Source organism: Miniopterus schreibersii, assembly GCF_964146895.1.
Source record: "Miniopterus schreibersii genome assembly, chromosome: 8".
Taxonomy (NCBI): domain Eukaryota; kingdom Metazoa; phylum Chordata; class Mammalia; order Chiroptera; family Miniopteridae; genus Miniopterus; species Miniopterus schreibersii.
In genome coordinates this window covers 46,878,796-46,906,288 of record NC_138109.1, presented here as the reverse complement: position 1 = coordinate 46,906,288, position 27,493 = coordinate 46,878,796, and the positions used below count along the sequence as shown (strand labels likewise).

The 27,493-nt window shown below is 37.0% G+C and overlaps 1 protein-coding gene across 1 annotated transcript in view; it reads left to right on the top strand.

The window, feature by feature from the left end:
• Positions 1-27,493, top strand: part of ERICH3 (glutamate rich 3) — a 98,051-nt gene that overhangs the window by 57,707 nt on the left and 12,851 nt on the right. Inside the window, exons 9-12 of the mRNA XM_081145369.1 lie at positions 462-648; positions 5,975-6,270; positions 10,992-11,228; positions 20,795-21,259. Coding sequence (XP_081001495.1) covers positions 462-648; positions 5,975-6,270; positions 10,992-11,228; positions 20,795-21,259 — 1,185 coding nt within the window. The remainder of the gene's footprint in view (positions 1-461; positions 649-5,974; positions 6,271-10,991; positions 11,229-20,794; positions 21,260-27,493) is intronic.

Sequence of the window (27,493 nt, the reverse complement as noted above, 5' to 3'; positions counted from 1 at the left end):
TGCAGTAGATAACATAGCAAGATAGAGACATGGAATCGAGAGAGATGTTTAGATTCAAATACTGACTTTCCCACTTACTGAATGATTTTGGGTAAATTGATGAACTTCTCTAAGCCTTAATTTCTGCATCCAGAAACTAGTGATAATACTATTCCTGCCTCATGTGTTTGTTAAGAAATAACACACCCAAGATAATCAGGCATAAAGCCTGGCCATAGTAAGTGCTCATACAATGATACACATTATTATTTTTTTTTACAAAGCAAAGAGTTTTATAAAAGCTTGGAGTATTTTTTAATAAACAAAATAATAGAACATTTTTTTCATGATTAAAAAATTGTCTCCAAGTTAAAAAGTGATCTAGACCACAATGTTGTACTTACCTAGTAGAAAAATGTGATGTAGAACACATTAGTCCAAAGTCAGTTGCTTTCATTTATTTATTTCCTTTTTAATTACAGAGACCTTTCAGTTTATTTCCAAGAGGCACCATGGTTTCCCCTTCAGCCTCACCTTTTTCCTGAATGGGATGCAGGTGAACAGGTTGAGCTCCTGCTGTGAATATAAGCATCGGAAAGGTTCCAGACTTGGAGGCAAAGGAGGCTACTTCGGGTTTGTGTGTGTGGAAAGATCATCTCCTTGCTACAAGTATGGAAACAAATGTTTTCCAAAACCAAAATGTTATTTTTTTTCCTTTTCTTTCTTTTTCTCATTCCTTTTAATAGCTGGTTTTGGGCTGTGCCGCAGAGCATGTGCAAGCACCTGGCTTATCAGGTTGAGTGTTATAGGTTATTCATTTCAGAGCTGTGACTGCATTATGGTGTGGCCCAAATATCATTCTCATGGCCCTAGTTTTAATCTCACAAAATGCATGAGAAAAGGTCAGTTTTGATTGTTGTTTATCAACTTCCATATTGAATATTCTGTTTGAAATTGGGGCACTTGCTTGAAAACCTTCTTTAATTTTTTCTGAAAGTACTCACGGAGAATTGAATATAAGGTCAAGTGAGAATATAGCAGTGAACCAGAGTTCCTCCCCCCCATGGAGCCCATTCTAATGGGGGAAGGGAAAATAAAATTCCAATCAAGCAGTCAATATATATCAGATGGTAATATGCATGAGGAACACAAAACAGGGTGAAGGAGATAGATATAGGTAGTGAGGGGGGGACAAAGGCCAGAGGGTGGGATTTTTTTATATCTGGTAGTCTGATATCTTATCAGAGACAGAAAATAGAAAAAATGTTTCCTCCTTCAGAGTTTTTCAGGTAGAGGAAAAGCATTTACAAAGGGTGTGAGGCAGGAGCACGCTTTTGTGCCAGAGCTAGTGTGGCCAGAGCAAAAGTAAGGAATGGAGCAATGATAGAAGAAGAGGTCAGAGAGCCAGTGGGGCCAAGTCATGTGGAGTCCGAAGGTCATAGCAGGGACTTTCACTTTTATTCTGAGAGACACGCAAAGACTCCTTGGTAAGTTTTGGGCAATGACCTGTTATATTTGACAGTAGCTCCTATGGCAAAAATAAATCAAGAAGGCTGGTGAAAGGGTGGAAACTACTTTAATCCAGAGGAGAGAAGATGGTAGACAGAGAATTGATTGGGTTCTAGACATATTTTGAAGATGGAGTTTACAGAATTTTTTGATGAATTGGATATAGGACATGAGATAAAGAGCAAAGCCAAAGATGATTGGAAAGTTTTTGGCTTGAACAACTGGAAAGATGCCCAGTTAACTCTACTGTGATTGAGAAGACTGGAAAAAACAGGTTTGAAAGTGGAATGAAGGGACTTTGGTTTTGGGCAAATTAAGTTTAAGACATCTATAAGTTCCAAAATGAGGTCCAAGTTGGAAATACAAATGTGAGAATGGTTTGCATATAGATGACATTCAAATCATAAGATGAGTTGAGATCGCTTAAGAATTGAATGCAAATAGGGACGATGCCTGCCCACTCCAGTTCAAAAATGAGAGACATAAAGAGGAATCAGCAAAAGGCCTAAGAAAGAAAGCCAGTGATTAGAGAGGAACTTAGAGAGAGTGGTGTCCTGAAAATGAACAAAAGGTTTGAAGAGAAAGGCATGACTAACAGCACTGAATGTGCGATAGGTAAAGTAAATGAAGAACTGAGGATTGAGCATGACTTGGTAAAGTGTTGGTTATTGTTGACCTTGGGACAAACTATAGTGAAGAGTAGGAATGCAAGTTTGATTGGTGTAGGTTTAAGGCATAATTGGAAAAGAGCTAAGGCCAGAGGATATAGATAATTAGTTTTATAAAAAGTTTTGCTATAAAAGAAGGAAACTGAGTAGCAGTCAGGAGGAGAATGTTGGGGTCAGAGAGGGCTTTTTTATTTTTTAAGATGGAAGGTAGTATAATATGGCTGTATGCTGATAGATAGGATTGATACTCTGGAGAAGTAAAAATTGTTACTCTGGAGAAAAATAAAATTGATCAAGCATGACATAGAGGGAGAAGGTGCTGAAGCAAGGTGCCGGAGTGGACTAGAGATGGCACCCAGGGCTCAAGTGGAAGAGCTAGCCTTAGAGGAGAAGCATTGTACTAGCAGGTGGAGAGATGGCTTGTAGAGTAGAGAGAGATGTAAGTTGGCGGATGCGTTTGGACAACCTGGGAGGTCTCTGCTGATTGCTTTTATTTTTTCAGTCAAACAAGAATTTATCAATGCAGTTAAGTCTGGGGGAGGAGGGATTTAGAAAGTTTAGGAGAGAGAGAGGAGGTGTGAAAATTCATCCAGCAAGTGGGAGAGCGAATGGCAGGATAATAGGATTGCTCAGGTGTACTTCGGACCCACCAGAAGTTGTTTTTATGTTTCAACTCAAATATTCTTCCTCCGTATTTTTGGGCCAGCCATTTAATGAATGACTCTTTAACTCTCAGGAAAGCGAATGGGCTTATATACAATCATCCATGTGCATTCTTTGGGACTTGCTGTGTAAATCCAAGCTGCCAATGTTTGGTCCTAATCACTTTCAGTGGAGGCTTAATAATCAATTCCAAAATCTGATTGATGCCATCTACTCTCCTATTTGACACTTACTAGCCTTTAGGCATTTCTTTACATGGTTTCACTTAGTCCCTGCTAGCTTCTTTCTTTGATGTTTTCAAATAATAATGGCAAAACAGTTGTGTAATTAGAGCAAGATTTATTACCCTTAACTAAAAGACACACTTCTTATAGGACATTGGTTTTATTTTTTAATTTAATTTTTATTTTTTTAAAACTTAAAAAGTATTTTAACCTTTTGACTGCCTTCACCCATTTTTAGTTTTTTGTAAGCTTCATAATCGTTTCAAGTAAAATCTGTGAATGTCCAAAGTAGAACAGTGTGGTGTCACTTGATGTCTCCCTGCTGTAGACCAGGTAAAAGCTGAGACAGACTGATCCAGGTGGGGCAGAGACGAGTGGGTGAGTGCTGGAACCTGGCCTGTTTGGCGCTGCTTTCCTTCACACTGCTCTGATACCAACACTGCAGAACTCCAGTGAAAGCTGAGAACTACCCCTGAGGAGAACGATATCACCTATAATATTGTATAACCTTTGTTTTTTTATTGTCACATCCACAATAATGCTTTTAGTTATTTTTTCTTATTCTTCCAATTTGTTAAAAATGAAATTAATTTATTCATTTTAAAAACAGTGGTTCCTGGAACTTTTATTATGATAAAATAAAATAGTAGGGAATTCCAGTACTAAAAATGATTAGGAATTACCTGCTTAAGGTTCTCAGAAAACAAGAAAAGCTCAGCAGTGGACACTTCCAAAGTGTAGAGGTTAAAACAGTTGTTATATATCCCACAACCGTGGGAACTGTTCAAAAAGACATGGTAGTTTCAGTTACTAGAGTGAAACACAGGAAGAAGGATTCCTAACTGAGAAGAATGCAGACAGCTTTGAGTTTAGTAATCAACACCTCAAATTATACTCAGAAGTCAACCAGGTAGTCAGTGATGAGGAAAGCACAGATGTTACTCACTTTGTTTGTCCAATTCCCTTAAGCAGATGGGCAATAAAAAGTCTGTGCATGCAGTAGGGAGGCATCAAAGCATCCACACAGTCACAACATAAACTTAAAGTAACAGCATAGCAGAGGCTCCAAATCAATGGATTTGGTGTTGCCATGGGTAAGCGAAGAGCAGTGTGAACAGAAGGCAGTGCAGATAATCATATTCTGTGAAGATTCATGACACTTTTATTTTAAGTAAAGCAATACCTGACTTCATCCTTGAAGTCAGTATTTGTCATGCTTGATATGGGTGAGGTAAGTGTATCCTTATTATCTCATTTTTACAGCCTGATCGTTACTTTGAGTGCAGGTCCTTTTAGTTTTATTTTATGAGGAGATATTCAAAAGTGACATAACTAAGTTGTCATATTTGCTTGTTGGGAGAATTCATTCCTATGCTACTTCTAGACCAGAGATGGCTGAAATTCAGTGAATCTTGAGTTTAAGAAATTGCCATTGGATTTGATTCACATTGAGGCAATTTTCAAATCTTACATATTATTTCTATTCTTCCAGGACTGACAAGTCTTGATTGCATTCTGATCTCTTTTTTACCTGCCCACTCTATTTGATTTAGTTTCCTGATAATTGTGTAACCTGTAGAGAAGGGGATGTGTATATTTCTAGAGAAGGAGTGTGGAGACTGAGAAGAGCCAAGCACCTTTTCCAGGTCAGGGATGGTCTCTAGAGCTTATTGACAACTTCTCCAGATTCTGTTAATTTGAGGTAGGGAGTGTGAATACTTTCCCTGGTGGTAAACCCAGTAGCATAATATTTGTCTGTGTAGCTAGTCCTCTGAGAGGACTATACTTGTAACCTAGCAATATTTTTGTACTTCATTGTGAAGTCATGGAGTTTAATAGTCCTGAGCTGGAATCCAGCTCCATCACTAACCTGCTGGGTAAGCTTGGGCATGTCATGGAACCCTTTAAGCCTCAGATTCCTCACTGAAAAGTAGTGATGATAGTTTAATTTATTGTTCTGTGGTGTAACAAACCTGGTAAAACAATGCATATATAGGGTACAAAAAGAAGAGCTTGCACAGAGGGAGTGCACTGCAATCTTATCATTATAATCATTTTATTAATGTATATATTATCATTATGAGAATTCTGATTTTGATATTAACTTGAGAGATAGGAAAAAAGTATGGAAGAATTTATTCATGTGACTTGTTGTAACTGACTAAAAAATTTTTTTTAAATGTCTTAATACATGCATATTATCTGCTTGGCTCACCAGATTTGACTTTGAATGACTTTATGACCTCTGCACATTATTGCCTTCTTTAAAGAACAAAGCTTATATCCAGTAAAGGTCACCAAAGATTGTGGTACAGGTTTCAAAAGGCCATTCTAAGAGCAATAATGACAGTTCTATTAAAATAAGCATGAAGTTTCCTGAGGTGTTTGTTTAAAGGGCACAACAACATGTGACTGTATATGTTTCTTTAAAAATCAATCATGCTTATTTAGAGTCCACCTGGCATGTAAGTCTTTTGTTGTTGTGTTGGAATAATAAATAATCATGGACTGAATGGCATCTTTCTTTTTCTGAATATTTTTATCTCAGCTTCCCTGTGTTTGCAAACCTGGACGTTCTTTTATCACATAATTCTCATTTAAGGGTTTGAATGATATATATACTATATATATTGGACTCTGTTATAAGGCAAAAAATTTGCTTTAAGGCACTAATTTTAGTTTGGGACTAAAGTTCTTAGTGGTTATTTTCTTCTTATTGTGTGTAAAACTATTAAGAATTTGTTGTGCTGATTATAAGATTTTAGTATTAATAAAAAGAAAAGAGTTTAATTTTAGTTATTTATGTACTTTAATAAAATACTTCTTACAACACTTCTTACAAGAATAAGAGAAAATGATTTAAAAAGCTTTGCGGTTCCACTGTGCTGTATATAAATGTTAATGAACACCGCATGTCAATTTTTCTCCTAGGTGCATTATTGCAATGGGCCTTGACAAAAAACCAACTTCACCAAAACTTCGGAAACAAAAAAGTGTTGAGAAAAGAGAGGAACTGAAAAAAGGTGAGGGGAAACTGAGGAAGGATAGAGCATACGTGATACCAAGAAGGAACAGGATGGAGGGGAGCAAAACCTCTGCTTCAGTCTTTTTTTCAGCCGAGGAAGAAGGGACAGGGGTGGAAGAAGTGAGAACGGCTGTGGAAGAGATGGAACGTAAAGGGAAGCAGCAGGCCTGGGAGGACAGCCGGGAAGACATCCTTCAGTACGGTAAGGCGACGGCCACGGGGGCTCTTTTGCTGTTACTGCTGTTGCTCTTCTGCTTAAGTCTTTAAAAGGTGATCATCAAAATTTGCAAAACTATCCACTAAGCGTTGTTGCGCAGTTATGGCGTTTAGGTAATTCTGTTGCACGTGAGGACCCCTGGCCACCTTCCCCCGCTGCTTTGCGTGGAGCCCTGTGCCGCCCGCCTTGGAGGAGGGCAGGCCTAACTCCAGGGGATGGAGGGGTTTGGGGGGGGGGGGCAGGGAGTAGGGGAAGGGGGCCTGAGGCCTGTGTGGTGTGTATGAGCCAGAGGCTCTATTCACTTCTGCAGAGAGAGACCATTCTGACCAAATAGAATGTTGCCTGTTTTTAGTGTTTGAATATACTTGCTTTGGTGATATCGGTGCTTTGGCATCAGGTAGGCACAATTTGTATGATTGTACAGAGGTAGAATATTCCATAACTAGAAACCGTTGACATGGGCATGGGGTCCTAGAGCCTACCTGTCCACCGTTCTCTTTTCTTACTCTCCTCTCTCCTCCCCTCTCCTCACTGCTCCTCTCCTCCCGTCCACTCCCCTTCCTTCCCTATTCTCCCCCCCCCCCATAACTATAGTAGTAGCAATAACAACAGTAGAAGGGCCAGGCAGTGAGCACTGAGCCAGGCACTTTGCACACGCGATGTCATTTTACCCTCACTATTCCATGTGGTAGATATTATTACCTCCTCCATTTAAAAGTTGGGAAACTGAGGCACAGACATACAGAGAAAAAGCAGAACTGGGATTCAAACTGTAGGAGAGGAAAAACTGTTTTCCCTCTACCCGTCTTAGATTCATTGGCCGGGTCCTTATAAATGAGACTGACAGAGGAGATTAGCAAGGGAAAAGCAAGCAGAAGTGTGTTAGCGTGCACATCACAAATGCCCTGGGAGCGCTCAGGGCTGAGACACTCAGGCCTGCTTAGACCTGGAGTTTATATGGTGTGTTAATCAAAGAACAATGTATTTTTAGCAAAGTGACAAGACAAAGGAAAAGGACTTTGAGCTTCTAGGGGCAGCAGATTGTGAGAAGGCAATTATATGGGGAACTAATGACTGGTAAGGGCTAGTTTTACCAAGGTTTGTTATGTTGACTCCTCTGGGGCATATCTGTGATAATAAAGGTCTAGAAGTTGTCTCCTATGATTAACTTCCATACTTCCTGCTAGAGAGGGAAGGGAGACAGACCCCTTCACAAATTTATCTCCTGCTTTTAGGCAAATAGGGGGAGGGCAGAGAGTTTCTCTTGTATCTACTATTTCCCAGTTGCCTTCAGCTCAAGAGAATCCTTATGCCAAAATTGTGTATTTTGGGCAGCATACTCTGCTACTCTTCAGCACCCAGGTTTGTCTAATTCCAAAGCCCAGACTTTCAAACCCTACCCAACCTCCTATTCTGTACAAGCTATCCTTGACATTACCTGGTTGTGGGTGATACATCCAAAAAATCAGAAATGGAGTTGCTTGAGTGGACACCCAGAAGACAAAGCCTGGATTAGAGGAGCAATAGCCGTGGGCTGGGATGGCCTGTGAAAGGGCTGGCATCAGGAAAGGCACATCCTTGGCATCATCTTCCTCACCCCATCTTGTTGCTGCCCAACGCTTTCAGTAATCCAAGAGTAATCACAGAGCCTCTGGAGCACTGGATTCTATGTTTGTTTATTCCTGAAATAACTCTCTTCAGAGAGATTTCCCTTATAACACTTTAACCCAGTTACCTCTCTGTCTCATGATCCCTTCTAGTCTTTATTATTATCTCAGACTGAGAATTTAGAAATATCTATAGCAACAGCAATGGCAGAGAGATTAACAAATGGGATGCCTTGTGGTTTTAACTCTCAAGACATGTAGGTATATTAAAGCCGTGTTCAATGGAGGCTTTTCATTTTCTTCATTTATTTTCGCTTAAACCAACATGGCCAGTGCTATGAGTAGCATACTTTATGCCTATAATACAGCTTTTCCAAGATCTTTCTTCTGTGTTGGCTAGTTAATGGACTTTAATTGCCCATTTCCATTAAAAAAAAAGAAAGAAAAGAAATAAACAGCAGCAGCAGAGGCTTAGCTCTCTGCAGAACAGTTGCTGATGGGAAGGGCAGCAAGAAGCTTGAGTGGAGGTCAGGGAGGGAGGGCTGCAGCTGGATTGATGTTGACCTCGTGTTGACTCGCTTCCTCATTAGTGAGGATGGTAAACAACAAGCTAATTAAATTCTCAGGAAGAAGGAAGATGAGATGGCGGAGAAAAAGAAATCATGAAAAGGAATCCAGAAAGCAGGCCAGGAGTTCATTCATATTGAAAACACGGGAGTAGATGACACAAAGGAGGCATGCTTTGAGCTGTAATGCTAATAGAGTGCTCAGTGGCTAATGGAAGGCTAATATTTAGATGTGATGATGGTGCTGGGTAAAATTAAACTAGGGCAGCCTTAAATGTCATACTTCGGGGGAAAACACGGAAGCTTCTGCAAAAGAGGATGCAGGAACCATTCTTGTGATTCATTACATGTTCCTTCAATTTTATGTTCTGCTTCAATAACATAACTGTAATTGTGTTCTAATTGTGGACACTTGTATGTCTCTGATTTTAATCAGGTGCTTCCATTAAAGTGTATAGAGCACATACTGAGGGTGATTTCTCTTGTTCTACGACCAATTCCCTCCACCGAGAATCACGGTCACTGTTACTGCTAATGCCTAATATGGATTAGGCATCTACTAGTTATGGCACTGTACTAAGCATGTTCCAGGGTTTATTGCTTTTAACAAATAGCTTTGTGGGGCAGATTGCCCAAGTTACACAGCTAGTGAGTGTTTAAACTGGGACTTGGACACATGACAGCCTGATTCCAAAACCCCCATATTTCCCCATTGATGAAATTGGTTCTATCTAGTACTATTGGTGAAATTACACAATTCATTTGTGTTCTGTCTGGCACCTTGCTTATCCTGGGACCAGGAGCACATATCTGTAAAGTGATATATGCTTGTTTCTCTGTGTGTGTATTCTGAGGCTTAGCCTAAACTCCTTCTTTTACAAAGTTTTCCACAATCTCCAAATGACTTTTCACTCTCCTTTGATTCCATTCCACTCATTTTACTCTATTTCATGTAATTAATCAAGTCTATATAAAAATCCATTGCAATTGAGACCAGTAATGTTGAAGCAAACATTACTGAGGACCATGTATACAAACTACTGTTAGTACAGTACCTCTTCTGTAAATATGTCTTATTTCCTCAACAAAAAGTAGAGATTTCCTTGGTGGTAAGGGTTGCATTATTGTAATATCTTTTATCTTCTTCCATATAAAGGCTTATTGGTTGATAGCTAACTGGGCCAGTTGAAGAATTATCCTATTACTTGGCCTGAAAATTTAAATCAAAAGATTTATTAGTTTTTATTATATTTCTTGTTTGCTTCATGCAATATAAACCAAATTCTTCATGTTGTTGCTTAGGTATAATTCTGTTTTGCTGATAATAATTTTCATTTATTGTTCTTCATATTAAATCTCTTTCACAAAAACAACCCTGTGATACATTCTCTTTGCCTTTATTTAAGTTTCTGATTTCACTTTTCCTCCTACATCTCCCTCATACATTCTCTTCATTAACAGAGTTTTCTTCATACACATACGACATGCATTTCTAAATTAAGTTTCTTTCATTGGGCAGGGTGGATAGCTCTCAAGTAATTACCCAAGAGACCCCCACCACTGGAAAAGAAAGCAGAATAGCTAATAACTAAAACACACAAAATAGGGAAACCTTTATTTTCTCTGTAATTTTCATTTTCGAGATAATTGTTTATTTGCTTAATTGGTTCTGCATGAAATCCTTGTGCTCTTTATCCTTGGCATGTTGTCACTTCAAGATTGTTAGTCTTTATTGAAAGAAAAAGGGGAACAATTAAATATGAAAGGTGAACATTTATAACCACAGGGGACAGCTGGAGTTTATATGATGTGACAATTTTCTTTTTCTGCTACGGATTTGTTGCACCTCTGCAGGGAATGAAGCAAATTAGTGGCTGTGACAGTAATGTTTTATTTTATACAAATTTTTACCCTTGAAATATAATTATTTTATTGATTGTAGGGATGAATAACGCATATGATTGCAGCCCTGGCCTAGGTATAGAATCCTTTATAATGCCTTTTCTTGATGTCCCTTTGGTTCTCAAAGAATGGGTTTTTCACAGTGTTACTTCTCAGGGCCTTCGGACTTGATTAATTAAATTTTTCCACTTCACGATTCATTAACTTGATATCCAAATATTTTGAACATTTTTCATATGAAAGATGACCTCACTGGATCTCCGAATTAACTTCCATTATTATGATCCTGTTCTCTTCATTTTTAATTTATTTCTAATTCATTGTTTTCTGTGAAGTCCTCCTCTTGTCCACTTTGGCTGCTGTTGGATGCTGACGTCCTCTTGTAAATGAACTCCTCTTAGGTTGCAGGCTCGTCATTTGGAGCCTCACGTCTTTTGTGCCCTTCTGTGTGTGACTGACCGCAGTCTCTGATCGCTCACCGTTAGTTTTCCACGTCCCTTAATCGCGTGACGGGAGCGAAGAAAGGCCCGGAGAAAAGAGGATCATTGAGTCCAAGCCCTCATGCGAGCGAAATGGGTTAAGCGTTAGGGATGCTGCTTTCATTCTCAGAGGGGAGACTTTCTTTTCTCAGAGTATGAAGAAGATTTTGAAGCAGACGAGGAGAAGCGAGATGAGAGAGCTAATAAAGAAGGACGGGCTGATGGCCGAACGGATGAAATGGCACAGTCACCCTCGGACGATGACAGAGATCACGTAGGCCCTGGAGAGAAGAGCGAAGCGTCATCGCAGCAGGCGCCGGGTGCTGGTGGCGGTGGGAACGGCCAGGGCGAGGGGTGCTCTGAGAGTGAGCTGGAGGACGACACACAAGGCAAGTCCTTTATCCCGTCCCAGGACGTGGGCTGCCTCACCAGCGCCTACGACCTCGCTTTCCCGGGCTTTACTGAGAGAGCCTTCTGTTAAGGGGATGCTGGGCGCGTGCTGCCGGAGCCAGAGGAGGCCGATCAGTCGGCCTTCTGCAGACATCCAAATTGTGGAGCCACTCTTTCACCCTTCCTCTTGCCTTAGTTTGCTAAATCTTCTTTTCAGCAGGATGTCAGGTGAAACTTGTAGTGACACATCTGTTTACTTAGAAAATTATTTTTTTAAGTAATAATTTACACAACACACACACATGTACACACACACACCTGTACCCCCACATATCATTTTGTGGCTTTGATAAGAATGAAAAGTAGCTGCACCTCAATTAAAGGAAAAACTGAAGATTCCCGTCTTAGGGTCATGTTTTTTCTCAACTTACCTTGAACACACGATGCTGGAATATTAGTTTCATGAAAGGATTATCTCTCTTGGAAAGGTGGCCGCCTCATAATCTTCAGACCTAAAATAACTTTGAATGGTCATAGGGTAAACACAGATATTTTCTGTTAGAGAAAGAAACCCTCATCATCTGACATGTACCTTAAAATTTTAAGACCTTTTTAAAGACTTTAATTCACCGAAATAATGACCAATCCGAGAAGGGACCCATTTACTTTAGACTACAGAATGAGGTCACATTATGGTGACTTTTGGGATTACTCTTCATTTTCCCCATCTTTTCACCTCTCAAAATGTTTTCTGTATGAAATCTCAAATTTTTGAATTTAAGGACTATATTAGGATAAAATAAGACTAAATTAAGTAATCAAGTAATCATCTGAGCAAATATTTATAGTTCTGCTCTCTTCAAGACAGAATTCAAATCCTAGCTGTTTGGGCTCAGTGGTTAGAGCGTTAGTCTGGATTCAGTTCCAGTCAAGGGCACATACCTGGGTTGCAGGTTTGATCCCCGGCCCTGGTTGAGGGCGAGTGCAGGAGGCAACCAATCAATGTGTGTCTCTCACATCGACGTTTCTCTCCCTCTGTCTCTCCCCCTTTTCTCTCTCTCTAAAAAAAACAATGGAAAAATATCCTTGGTGAGGATTAATAAAAAACAAGAAAGAATTCAAGCAAACCTATTCTAAAATTTCATGCACACATATACAAGGTGATAAAATAAAGAACACAAGTTAGAGTGGAAAAGAAGATAATTTTACTGGGAGCTGTAGATGAGATCATGACTGTGCTTGAACTAAAAATTTAATCCTAAACTTTCTGACAAAGTAAAGAGTGAAGCATAATGTAAACATTTAGAATGATGTTCTCTATCAGTAAACTTGTAAACAAGATTTATTCCAATTTTTATTACAGTTGGTCAGACATTGAAATAGTTTTTGTAAAATCTTCAACTAGGCTTTTTCTGTAAATTCTCTTAATACCTACATTTTATGTTTCTAGGTGTGCCTAATATATAAGTTCTTTTCTCAATGTGAATGTCAATATTGAATTTAAGTATATAGTCCTATATGACATAGAGAAAGTTAAAGAATTCTATGGAAAAGTGATGTCACCTGAATCAAATTTTAAAGAAACTATACAAGTGACTTGAACCAGGAAAAGGATTGGAACTGTGTTTGCATATACATATCACTGGTTCAAAATACAAAGGGCTCAATTTTTTAATTTCTTCAGTAATGGTGGGAAATTATCAAGTATTGGTTTCATAAAGATTCAGTGCATGAATTTAATACATGATCATCTGGGATTATTTTTGTGCTAAATAATCATATTGCTTTCTTGGGATCAAGTGGATTTTTTCTAAGAATAATTTGTTTTTTATGTTCAAACGGAGGGTGTAGGTAGTACTTAGGTCTTGAAAACTTTAATCATTTGGACATGTAATTACTGAATAACTGACAATGATATGTAAGCTATAACACTGAATATTGCTTAACATATAAACAACTAGAATCCTAAGTTTGGAAAGGCATACTATAGGAATTATTTATTAAGACTCTATTTTGTGCTAAGCACTGTGCTAAATATTTACATGAATTATCTGATTTACCTGAAACAACCCCAAAAGCAGGTACTCTTTCTTTTTATCTCTATTTTACAACTAAATAAACTTGGAAATGGTAAGATTAAGTAACTCACACAGCCAGAAAGTGGTGGAGCCAAGACACAAACATTACCCAACTTTAGAGCCCGAATCTTGGAGAAAAAACAATATAATGTTTCTCCAAATAAGAAAAATCTCCGTTTATCTAAAATTAAAGCAAATCCCTCCATTAAAAGGATTCTGCTTCCTTAAGAATAAACATTTTAGAGACATTTATCTTGAGCTCTTTATCTTATCCTGTTCTCTAGCCTCTGTTTTTGTTTGTATGTTTGTTTTGTTTTGGTTTTATTTTTTATTTTTTTAAAATATATCTTTATTGATTTCAGAGAGAGGAAAGGAGAAAGAGAGAGAGAGATAGATACATCAATGATGAGAGAGTCATTGATCGGCTGCCTAGCCCGCAACCCAATCGATTCCAGGTTGATGCTCAACCGCTGAACCACGCCCAGCTGGGCTGTTTTGTTTTTAAACAGAGGGAATAGAAATGGAGATTTTCTGACTACCCAAGCTCCTGTTTCTCCTCCCTGGATCGACTTCCCAGCCTATTCCCAGGCCTTTTCCTCAGTTCCAGCTCATCCCTCTCTTCTTCTGTACGTTTCTACTTCAGCAGCCTTCACTGAGCTCTTTATTTTATGAAACTCTATAATTCAGTTCAGTTTCATTTATTGTTTTTTGTGTGTTAAATTTTGCTCAAGTTAATTATACAAGTTAATAACACACAAATTAATTACCCTATGAAAGCTAGGATTGTATGTTATCTTTGTTATTCCTCAGAGAGGTTATTTCCTAAAACATCTTTTGTAAATATTAGGCAATTACTGGATTTTTTTTTTTAACACCAAGAACACTAAGGTACTTTTGTTAGGGCCATAAAATCTAATTATGTTTATGCAATATGATTATTACTGGAATATTATTGAAAAAATTGTACAGACTTTGCTGCATTAAATAGATATAGAATATAGAATATTTTTAATAGATAGGTAATGCAAGCTGTTAGAACATGTAAAATCTAGTCCATAGTGCTGTGGAGTTTAAGAGGCAATAATTAAATTGGCCAACGATCTAATTTTGTTCTTTCAATAATGACGTTATTAAGCTATTTTTTTAGAGCTCCTTTGCATCTTTGGTATTTACATCAAAATTTTGACATTATTCTGAAATAAAATATCATTGTTTATTAATCTTCCTTTCTCCACCTTCAGGCTCTTTTACTTTTCCACGCCTTTGTTTTGATAACCTGACCTTATGTTATTTTAAAACATGCCTTTTAGTGTGTGGAATATCAGATTTACAGATTTCATCCAGCAAACAAGTAGCATGTATTAAAAATGATAATGGCATGATAGGTTCCTTGGAACACTCTATTGAAAAGCCAGACAGCATTTCATCTTCAAAAGCGTACGAGGCATATTGTGACCACTGAATCCCAGACACCAGTACATCCCTTTTATTGACATGATTAAGAATCTTGCTCTTAGTATTTGGATGTGTTTCATTTGAACCTGCCTGCACCTGTTCCCAGAGGGCAAACAATTGCCCAGGCTGTCACTCTTATGACAAGTGGGCCCCATTTAAACTGCCAGCTAACAATTGCGCCGCCCGCCTTGATGAATACACTGTGCTGAACAGCGTGTGAGTGATAGAGTACTGGGGACTGAGAGCTGACTCAGAGAAGACCCTGCTTTAGGAATGATGTGTGAGACTTCCCATCGTTTAAAAAGGACAGCTTCCTTTGCTCTGCATTTGTGTTGGCAACCCCGGTGGCTAATTCACCGGTTGAAAATATATTGTCGTAGATGAATGTTGTAAGGTTGAGGGGAAAGTGTCATGTCACTGAGAATATACTTTCATCCTTTTGTGGACAGTTTGGATGATAGTGCCTATGAGTAAGAGGTAAAGACTAGGTAGCTCCTGATGAGAAAGAGCTAAGAGGGGGAGGGGGTTGGGGAGACAGAGTTTGTTCCCAGGATACAAAAAAAATAAAAATTAAAAATTAAAGCAAGTATTTTTTTCTAGTAAGATATTTCCCTTGGGCTATTTTCCAGTCTGTTGAAGAAGTAGGCCATAGAGAATTTTAAAATCCCAGAGTCACAAAAATATTCTGTTTACTTGACTTACAGACCGCAAGAATCTCTCTATTTCTCACCCTATGGGCTTGAAGAGATGCATATGAGAGAAGGCTGCTCCTTCTATGTGATAGTATACATGCTATGAAACCACACTCTCTGAGCGTCAGTGTAACTTGTCTGCTCCTAGAGCCAGAAAAGATTAAAGGAAGATTGTAGGAGGCCTTCTGGTCAAAGTCTATGTGTGTGACTTTTGCATGATTAATCAAACTTGTTTTTTTTTATGGTAAAAATTCTTTAATCTATAATTATGTTTTAGTTGTTGAACTAGGAAGTCATGGTAAATATTTAAATGCAGCAGCATCTTTTAGTTCAAACATGAAATATTTCCATGAGGTATTTCTTTAGTTTTGAATCTGCCTTGTTCATAGCAAAGGCACTGCCCAGGCACCTAATAACATCTTGTGGAATGCAAGGCTGGTTGACCAGATTAACGGATAAATGTAAAAAGACTTAGGCAGTAGCCTAATGTGACAAATGATTTGATTATATTCTCAGTATTTTAAGTGTTTGTTTTAATGTTTATAAAGTGAAATTAAAGGTAAATGTAAAGGAACTTTTAAGCTTTCTTTCCCTTTCTTCCTGCTATATCTTCATTTACCTGTAGATATTTATTCCTACAAAGTAATGTATATATTTGTCTCATTGATGAATTAAGTAATGAATGATCAGTATGAGAACATTCTCCCATAATACATATAACTACTTACTGTTCATAGATGGCATTTCATGATTTCTATTTGTATATTCATTAAGCATATATTCATTTGACTATTTATTGAGTGTAAAGCACTTGTCTCATTAGGTATTATTATACATGAAAATATTGACTGAATCACAGTATCTAACATAAAATATAAACAGATTTTTATGGACATGAATATAATCATGATAGAAGTATTATACAAGTAATAGTGTAAATATAAATTGATGTGTCAGAGTTAATTTGAAGAAAATAGGAATAGCATGTATGCAGATTTTGTTGTGAACCTTTGGACTAAGGAAGGGGAAAGAGAGAGATAATTCATGTTAGAGTTCAGAAGAGTACACTGAGTTGGGATACATAGTATGTCATCAGGGTGATCTAAATTTTTAACTGAATTTATGTATTTGTGCACTTAAATCAAGGTGTCTGTATGGGCTTCAAGCTAGTAAAGCAAAAACAAAGTAGTTAAAATTAGAACACTGAAGGAGGTGAATTTAAACTGTGGTAAAACCATGTTCCATGCTAGGGAGTGAGGAAATGATTGAAAACTAAGGTCAGAACATGTAATTTGTTTAAAAAAGACAATATGGCTTTTGAATATAATAAAAGCATAATAGCAGCTTCTGAGAGAGCTATCCTCAGTCACTGTTAGAATGAACAAACACCTTAATACACATGTACAGTTGATGTATTGTGCTCATGCAAAAGGACTCAATGTCCATTTGGGGTGTGGAAGCAGTGCCCTGGCCTGCCTTTTCTTCCATCCTATCTTCGATACCTAGATCATGGCCTGACACATAGGAAGTGCTCATTGTGTGTCTAGTCAATTAATCTATGCAAGCAGCTAGGAAGGTGAAGGGCAACTCAGAGCCTCAGTATGGAGGAGGGAAAGCAGAGTTTACCCTGAATTTGCTGAGCAGGAGTGCTATTAATTGTGGATGTGTGTGTGGTTGGTGCCCAACATGTATATCACGTTGGGTAGACAAGGAAGTGTCAACAGTGGAGATTACTGGTGTGTGTGTGTGTGTGTGTGTGTGTGTAATTTTTGTGGTTGCCCTCACAGTGTTAAGTTACAAGTAATAAATTATATATACTTTCATACATATAATATCATGGTCAGTATTATAAATAATAATGGTTTTGACAGCTATCTTTTGCTTTATATTCATATTTAGAGTATTCTAAATGAACTCTCTCTGGGTTCTAGAATAGTGAAAAAACTAAGAATGACCACCAGAGATATAAAAGGGAGGACAGACTATGATTCCATGAGTTCCGATGTTTTGAAGGGAATATTTTCCATTTGCCATTCTGGGTGGAAATGGTGGAAAGTTAGCTAAGAGAAGCAATGGTAGATGCATGACAGTAGGTGCTCTCTGTCTGAAGGCCATTTGGCATGTGAAGAGGTCTTGGTTTTAAGATAGTGGGTCATTACCAAAAGAAATGTGTTTTACAGATCTTGCTACTTTATAGCTAATGCATATTGGGCATTATTTAACTTCTCTGGGCCTTATGTTCTAGAAGATCTAGAACATTCTAGAAAAAGAAGATAACTATTCCATGGAATTAAATGAGATGCTTAAAAAGTGCTTACCTGATTGTTTGGTACAAGTAGCTACATAATTATGATCAAGGTTTATCTTTTTTCCCTCAATAAATGGTAACAGCAATCATTACTCTTAATATAATGTACAGGATGAAATCACAAGAAAGAAATTTATTAGAATATATTTAACATGTATAATTTTATAGAGGAAAAAACTGAAAGTCATAAAGAAATGATTCTTTGATTTGATTAGGCTATATTTTTTGTCATGTGATTTCTACAAGGACTTATGGAGAGAGCAAGTAGAATTATCCTTATTTTACAGCCAAGCCATTAGAGAAGTTAAGCAGCATAAACATAATCTAAGCTAATAAGTAGCTGAGTCAAATATTGAAGCACTTAGGTTTGTCTTACAGAAAAACATATTATTTTCTCTCAAGCTTATGTTGTGTAAAATAGTGATGCAGAAGAAGGAAGTTATCAATGAATAGTTATAAATGACATGAAAAGAGAAGACAGTGAAGAATTTAGTGATTGAACGTAGAGAGAGAAACCTCAAAGATCCTACTTAGGACCTGGAACAGGGGCACCAAACTTTCTGGCTTTGGCCAAGGGCTCAGGTAACAAGTGCAGATGACTTTTTAAATTTTTATTTTATTTTTTACCATGAAGACCAAGAGCAGATTCTTTCAGCTTCAATACTTGGAGGGAACATAAGAAAGACAAATGGAATTGGGTGGGAGGCAGAATTATTACCAACATGCCTCTGAGATAACTTTTTGCCTCTTAATGACAAAAATATTTGCAAATGTGCCCTCAAAGTTCTTTTATATAAAACTTGCTTTATTTCTAAGAGAATAAGTGAAATCAGTGCTAAAGATCCCATTCCATGGCCCTAAAGCATTTTGAGCTTTTTTCATAGGCAGTCTTGCTCAAGTGTCTGTATGAAAATGAGAGTAAAGAATGAGAGTGAAACAAAATTATACGGTGAGGTTAGAGAGAAATTTGAAAACTGAAATGAGTTTATATGGGAGGTCAGGTACCCTTGCCACTCGAGCCATTGATTCTCTAAAGGACTGACTCAAAATTGAGCCAGAGTGTGTTTCAGCCTTTTGAAATGAAACAATACAATTAATAGAAGCTACTAAAGAAATATAGAGAAGCACTCATATTTTTATTATGTGAACAACTCTTAGAGCGAAAGTGGGAGTCATCGTGAAACTATTAAGATGGTAGATACGAATATTTTTGGAAGTTCAGAACAAGTATGACATTATGCCCTAGCTAATTGTGCAATTAATGAAAGCCATTGATCAAATCACTAGCAAACAGGAGTTGTTTTTCATTAAAAATAAAACAAATGTGAGATGCTTAAGAGAGGGAGAGGTCATGGTCTCTAAAATTTCTGAGTTAGTACAAATGAGATAGAGAACAACAGTCTGTGATCTTCTATATTCCCTTACAGAAAAACAGCATATCCTGATTTCATAACATAGAGATTAAAAATGAGAGGCTAAAGTATGTGACTCCTTTGAGAAACAGTGGTCATCTGGTACCTGTCAAGGTAGTTGGGAGATAAGAATAAATGGAATTATACTTAAGGGATTATGTAGCTTAAAGACTTTCCAGAGTTTGTTTTTTACTGCTATGTAGCATCTCCTGAATCTTTGTGGAAACTCTGATATGTCTCTGAGACTATACTTAAAATGCTAAGACCTGTCATGGAGAGCTGTTGGGAAGAAGGTAAGATTAAAGTTTCTTCCCTTAAACTCTGCATCCACTGCTACAGAGAAGAGAAAATAAGAAAGCTAGGCAACATGTAAGTATAGGATACCTCATTTGAAAATATATTCTATTTAAAACAATTATAAACACAAATACATTGGTTAAAAATCAAGAACAAGTTTGTATTTCTCAGGTCTTAGGCAGTGTACACCATGACCTGTAGGGTGATTGAGATGCAATGTGTATGTCACCTTCTTGGAGAAGTTTTAAAGTTTTTTGGGGGAAGTAATTACTAAACCATTTTTTGACTATGGTAAATCTCTAGACTGCATATCTGTAGTATCACATAAGTGTATTGCCTGAATCTCCTAGAATCTCTTTTATGGATTGTGTGCCCACCCCCAGCTTCTGCACCCTCTGCCCTCTTCAGAGGTCAGCCATGGAGTTGTTTCACTTTCAGGCACAAAGAGCCTGGAAGTGCCAAGGAATTTACATCCCCCCTCCCTCTCCCAGAGTGGCCTGTAGCCGTGTCGGACTGGAGCAGAGTGAAAGCCAGCTCCTTCCTGCTGGAATGCTAATACATATAATTTAGACTTCAGAGGCCCTGTGGGATCAGACTGAGATTTAAACATTTCTTAAAGTAGCTGCCTTGATTTACTTCTTCCATTCCCTCCCCTGCTCCCCACACCTGTAAGAGTTTCTCCTGGAGCATTTCTATCTTTGATACGTCACTTGCACATGAATCCTCATCTCAACATTTGCTTCTGGGGAGCCTGAAATAATACATCTTCTTCTACACATGCACACACACACACACACACACACACACACACACACACACACAGGAGCATCATCTCAAAATATGTATTAAGTGAATAAGTATTATGCAAATGCATAGATCTTCTCCCCATACCAAGCTACCAGGGTATACTAGTATGGTGGGTATTAGAGAAGATAAAAATTTATATTTTATGCACAGAGAATATTGTGGTTATCCAAGATGATGATGAAATAAGGGCTTTAGCCAAGCAAGTAAACATCATTCAATTTCTTCTATGATAAAATATGCTTACAAGGGTTTTCCAATAAAATGGCTTTCTAAAAAATAAATACAGTTGATTTTTAGTTAAATGTGATGTCTTGTTGAAAATTTCTCTAGAGTCACAGATTGCACAGGTTTTGTTTGTTATCATAACAACTATATAGACTGTATGGGGAAAGGGTATCAAATCTACTACACTATATTAAATAATTTTAGTATGATTAATTATTAACATAATTCCCACAATTAAACCAATTGCTTTATAAAAAACAACAATGATATCACCATTTTCCTTATTTGTAGATATAAAAACTGAGTCATCCTCCTCCTCCAGAAGCCACCCCTACTCTAGCTGCAGCGAAGACGAATCTGCACCCGGTGACAGGGAGGCGCGCGCTGGAAACAGTGCAGACGAAAGCGCCAGAAGTTCATCTTCTCAAGAGTTGAGTGAAAGTGATGAGCCAGGAAAATCACACCTTCCAATCAAGGATTCCTTAAAAATTGAAATTGAAGATCAAGATATAATAAAAGCAGATGTGGAGACCAAACCTCTGCAAGTAGAGGAAAGCTTGGAGAATGTTCTTGAAGAAGAAACAAAGAAAGGAACCCAAGTGATAGCTGAGGGCTTACCTGAGAAGCCCAGGGAACACGTTTCCAAGGAAGACAAGGAAAATTATAGGAATAATCTTTGGGAAGGAAGCACTGCTAAGGTGAAGGACAGAAAGGCAGGTCTCTATAGGGTGGAAAAAGGTGGTAAGTATGGCCATTGAGTTGGCCTGCCGTTGTCCCCATGCATGGAAGTTGATTTTGGTCATTGCATTCTACCAAAGCTTGGGAAATACAGTTGTGATAATGCCAGAGGGATTCAGTTTTGTCCTATTTCTTTCTCTGTCACATAATCATACATGTATTGTCAGCTTCCTGTTTTCCTTCTATTGCATTTTTAAAATTACTTGATGATTCTTATATGGCCTGCTTCCTATTTTCTGTAAATTTCTTCCTATGGTAATTCTATCTCAAGAATCAAATAAAACAGAATACATGTCTTGAAGGCAAGGATGTGTGTGGCTTTTTAGAGGTTAATACCAGCAATGCTATTTGTCTTTAACTATATACGCACTTACACACACCCATAGCTAACGTTGATAGTGCTTCCTATGTGTTAGTTCTAAGCATTTACATATATTAACTCATCTAATTCTCACAACAGCTCAATATCACCATGAGTTAGGTTCCATTAGCATCTTTTTTTTTTTTTTTTTTTAACAGAATCATGACAAAATCATGGCTTGGGGATGTTAAATAAGTTGATAAGGATTATACAGCTAATAAACATTCTTAGGATTTGAATTTAAGCAGGGTGCTTCCAGTTTCTAAAAATGTCCTATTATATCTGTGCAATAAGAATTTTTAGATTTAGATAAAAATATAAAAATTTCATAGAAAACTCCAAACTTCACTTTGACTTCTTTTCTGAAGCTTATTAGCTTCCTGTTCCATTTGACAGGGAAGAAGGAGGAGTGTCCCAGAATAATCATGTCCCAGGACCTTAGATGCATGAAAAATCTGATACTTTTATCCACGTTAGGAGGATCATTAAAAAACTGAGTTGAGTCCTGTGAACAGTCAGACTACGCCTGCCAGACATTTGGTTCTCATATAGCAAGCACCCTGTGCCCTGTAACTTGTATCTCGATCCTTTCCCCTGCTCTCTCTCACCTGTGTTCCCTGCCTACATGTCTTCCCTTCCCTGACATTCTTGATTCCAAGTCAAAATTTGTTTTCACATTTAAATATTATTAAAATCCATTTGTGTTTTAAGAGTTATGAATACTTTCAATGCCTATATTTCTCTTAGAATTTTAAAAGCTGTTATTAAACCACTGGGGCCTACATCTAGGAACTGACGATGTTGAATAGTTATTTTTCAATTCAACCATTATTATTAATGCTCTGATATGTACAGGGCACCATGGTCAATAAGAAATGTGTAAGAGGGGATTCCTTCCATAAAAGTTTGAAAGGAAGGCACGGCACACCAATAACTGGACAATGTTCAGTAGCTATATGTAAAACCAGAGGAGGTAGAAATGCTATGGGATTTCAAAGGAAGAGAAGTCCCATTTGGTTAAGGACACCTTGAAAGTTTTTGTGAAGGACTTGTTGAGAAAGCCTTAAAGGTTAAATAAGATTTGGAAGGTGAAATAGAGGAGAATAAAAGCATTCAAACAGTGAGATGTAGCAAAAGATATAGCCTTCAAATAAGTTGAAAGATAACTCTGGAACGAACAGTCTGACAACCTTCAGTCCCTGAACCAAATCTGGCCTCCTACCTTTCTTTTTGTATTGCCCATGAGCTAAATATATATTTTTAATGGGTGGGGGGGGGGAATCAAAAGAATAATAATATGTTGTAATGTGAAAATTATATTAAATTCAAATTTCAGTGTTAGAAAATAAGTCTTATTGGAAAAGAGTCATGTTCATTCATTTACATGTTCTCCATGGCAGCTTTCCCACTACAGGGGCAGAGTGAAGTGGTTGCAATAGAGACCCTACAGCCCACAAAGCCCTAAGAATTCACTCTCTGGCCCTTTATAGAAAAAGCTTGCTAAACTCTGCCTTAGGATTATAACACAAATATCCCCAATATTTTCAAAAGGCCTTTGCCATGTATGAGTTAGGATTCTTGTTAAAATATATTTAAAACTCTTTTATAAAATAACCCAAATCTTTGATTTTGGATTCCATTGTTCAGTTCAGGTACATATAATATATAATCTAGAAAATGTGTACAATTTAGCCAGCTGCTGATCGAAAAAGGTAGAAATGCTAAAATTCAGCAGTAACACTGACATAATTATTATTTCTTTTATTTCCACTTCAATTAGCTAGATTGTTTACCTGAATTTATATAAGTAGATATCTTTTCTGTGAAGTAAAATGCACACATGTAGGCTGTATTTTGGCAATGGATACAACAGCAGAAACACTGATAGGATTGTGTCACTTGGAATAGACCGGGTTTTCTTTTTTTCTGGATTTGTGAAATGGATGTGTGTACACTTATTATTTTTCTCAAATATTATGGGAACTCTATGTTCTTGACTTGATAACATCTATAATTTAAAACATTTTATTATCTTTTTATTAAGGTAGGTTCAAGATGAGATAGTAAGTTTTGTGACTATCTTTCTTAAGCTCTAATATATGTACTGAGTTGCTTTATCATTGTTTACTTTTCCTGAACAGCTTATGAAATAACATTTAGAAAACAGAAAAGTAGGTTTAAAAAAATTACCCATAAACTTATCACACAAAAATCATTTTCAACACTTGGTCAGGTTTTTTATTTCTAAACTTAGGGTTTACAAAGTTATGTTGTCATATTTTTTATAAAATGTATACTTCTTTTTATTCTTAACTTTATACCCTCAGCATTTTTATGTTTTTATGTAATCATTATGAATATGTTTAATGTCTGATTATTACATTTTGTGGTTTTCTCATAATTTAATCATTTTCTTATTGTTGGATATTTATATTTTTTCCTATTTTTACTATTGTTAATAGCATTCTAGTATCTTGCTACTTAAGGTAATTTCAAATTTATAATTATTTTCTTAGGCTAGGTTGTAGGAAGTATAATTTCTGGATCTAAGATTATAAAGATTGTAAGGTTTTTCCTAAAAACGTTTTTCTTGTAAAAGATTGGTTGAAAAATTTAAACAAGAATACAGAGCAGATGAGAATAAAATGAAAGCTAAAGTGTTCCTTGCCCAGCCTCTACTCTTTCCCAAGAGACAGAGAGATAATGGTAGATGACTTTTTTTATAAGTGATTCCAGAAATTTTTCTTTATATATATATACACACACACACATATATAATTTATTTATATTACATATACACATATTTATTATTATTATTATTATTGTTATTGCTAATCGTCACCCAAGGTTGTTTTTTCCATTGATTTTTAGAGAGAGTGGAAGGGAGGGAGGGGAGAGAGAGAGAGAGAGAGAGAGAGAAACATCAATGTGAGAGAGACATATCAAATGATTGCTTCCTGCATGCTCCCCTACCCGGATGGGGATCAAACCTGCAAACCAGGTACATTTCCTTGACTGGGAATCAAACACAACCCTTTGGTGTGAGGACCGACACTCTACCAGTGAGCAACACCAGTCAGAGCACATATATTTTTATATTCAGATGAAAACATGATACATTTTGTTTCACAGCTTGCTTTTTTTCACTTTGTTTCTTGGCTATTTTTTATATCAGCACACATAACTGCACTTAATTCTTACTTACTAAACATGTTAGTTCATTGTATTGCCTTTACTTTATAACTTTGAAATTTTTTTTAAAAATATTTTTGCTTCTCTGCACGAAATGATATATTTGTTCTATGGCCCTCCTTCCACAACAGAACAAAATTTTCCCATTATGAAGGCCCAGAGGCAGATGTTATAAAGTACAGTGGAAAATAAGACATTAATAGGTAAAACAAAATAAAGACTATATAAAATATTCAGAATGATGTAGGATTTTGCTGTCAAAACCTAAGAATGAGTAGATTACAACAATTGGGTTTTGATGTTTTTAAAATATACTCAAGGAAATGATGCAATAAATATGTACATATTTGAAATAACAGAATCAAAGAAGTCATAAATATTCTCAAAGATCTTCATGTAGATAAACATTTCTAAAAAAATTTTAGATACAATTAACCAAGTTGTGATTGCATCATTTGTTCTATTGATATTGATCCTAAGCAAAGACATGATGGCCAGTTGTTCTCCCTTGAGTCTTCAGTTAGAAGCCTCAGGGAGAGAGAGATGGAACCAAAGTTACATGCTTGAAGTGAAGGTCATTTAGATGACTATGCTGCAAAATACACCTTGTATGACTTAGACTAGAAACCTGGTGAAGATTGAAATGTGTATATTTTACTTAGATTCCTGATTAAACCCTTAGGTCAAAATGAAATGGGGGGCTGAGATAAGGCATAAAAGATTATCTCTCATACTTGTATGGTGCTGAATTAATCATTTTTCAACTAGACAGAATAAAAACTGTGATTATATTAAAAATAGGTCTATAAGTTAAATAAAATATTACATACAATTAACGATGTATTATAGTATCTAAGCTATAGTATCTTAATCTGAATTGTTTCCATCTAAGATCATAGCAGTCCTTTCGAGTTAATTTAGTATTATAGGGCATAGTGTTATTTTCATGTGTTTATTTTTCTCAGATATTTTTAGTTTAAGCTGCCTTAATGCATTGGGATACAATCTTTACAATATGTCTAATGGTGGAACAATTCAGGTGTATTTGTGAAGTTAATATAATTTATACATTATGAATATAAATAAAATATTAAGAATATAACAGTGTGTTTCAAGGCATAAAGTAAAATGTATACAGAAGTAGATGTTTTATACTTTCATATGTGAATCAGGAGAAGCCATGGTCCTTGGCCATGTAATTCAAATCTAAATAATGTTATGACTAAAAATGAAGTGTAATTTTATCATCATACAAGCAGGATAGAATGGTTCTGATAAAATAACAAGAGAACCATGTGTTATGAGTTACAGTCTAAGGTAAACACACAATACAATATACAGATGACATATTGTAGAATTGTATACCTGAAATCTATATAATTTTATTAACCAACGTCACCCCAACAAATTCCATAAAAAATAAATTACAAGAAGAAATTCTTCCAAATTAAAAAAATAAATAACTACAACATCTGAATGAAATGTGAAAGCATTGTTTGTTCCAATATATTTTTTGGTCAATAAATATTTGTTGGGTATCTGCTTAACCGACACTATTCTTCATGTGAACATAACAAAGTCCATGGCTGTACTGGAATTTTTATTCTAGGGGGAGATATGCCTAACTAGTGAAAATGTAATGTAATGGGGTATCTAGGCTAAGTGGTAGAGGGAAAATAAGTCAGGGTGAGGGGATAGAGTGTTGGTTTGAGGAAGGGATGATAGTTTAGGGATGGGCTCTCTGACGAAGGGACATTTGAGCAGAGACCTGAACGAGGTGCAGGAGTTAAGCCACTCTATCATCTGAAGAAAGAAGAAACAGGGAACAGCAAATGCAAAGACTCTGAGTTGGGGGCATAGTTGCTGAGTGAAGGATAGAAAAGGTGGCCAATGTAATAGGAGAAGAATGGACAATCCAGAGGGGTTGAAGATGAGGCTGGAGGGAGATGCTTGTGTGCCTTGGGGAGGATTTGTTTTTTTAATGCTCATCAGAGGATATTTTTTCCATTGCTTTACAGAGAGAGTAGAAGGGGGGTAGGAAATTGATGAGAAAGAGACACGTCGATTGGTTGCCTTCCGCACGAGCCCCATACTGGGGCCTGGGATCGAGCCTCCAACTGAGGTACGTGCCTTTGGCTGGAATCGAACCTGGGACCCTTCAGTCCACCGGCCGACGCTCTAACCGCTGAGCCAAACTGGCTAGGGCAAGGGAGAATTTTATTCTGAGATAGGAGGCCATTGGAAAAATGTGAGCAAAGACAAGACGTGATCTGAAAGTTGTGAAAAGATCATTGTAGCTACTATACGGAGGAAAGACTTTAGCTTTCTGTAACCGTTATCTCAGAACAGCTGTGGTCTTGAGTTTGTAATTAATCCTGGGTGTTTGCGGGCCATGTTTCAATGCCAAAGGCAACACAGGAACATCTTTACTGTGGAGGTGGATGATGCTAGTCATGAATTTTGTCATGATGAGTAGTTGGGAAATAAATGATTGGCTACACCAAGAATGATCAGAGCACAGGGATAGTTTTCAAGGTGACCAGGAACTTGGGATAAACTTGGATATATCTTCCCTCTGCTTTTTACATTCTTAAAATTCAGATGAAAAGTCCTTGGCAAAGCTTTCTTCTGATACTGAATTAGTCAGGATTCTTAGCATGTTTTAAGGTGGAATTTGTTTTGTTTCAAGACAAGCAGAG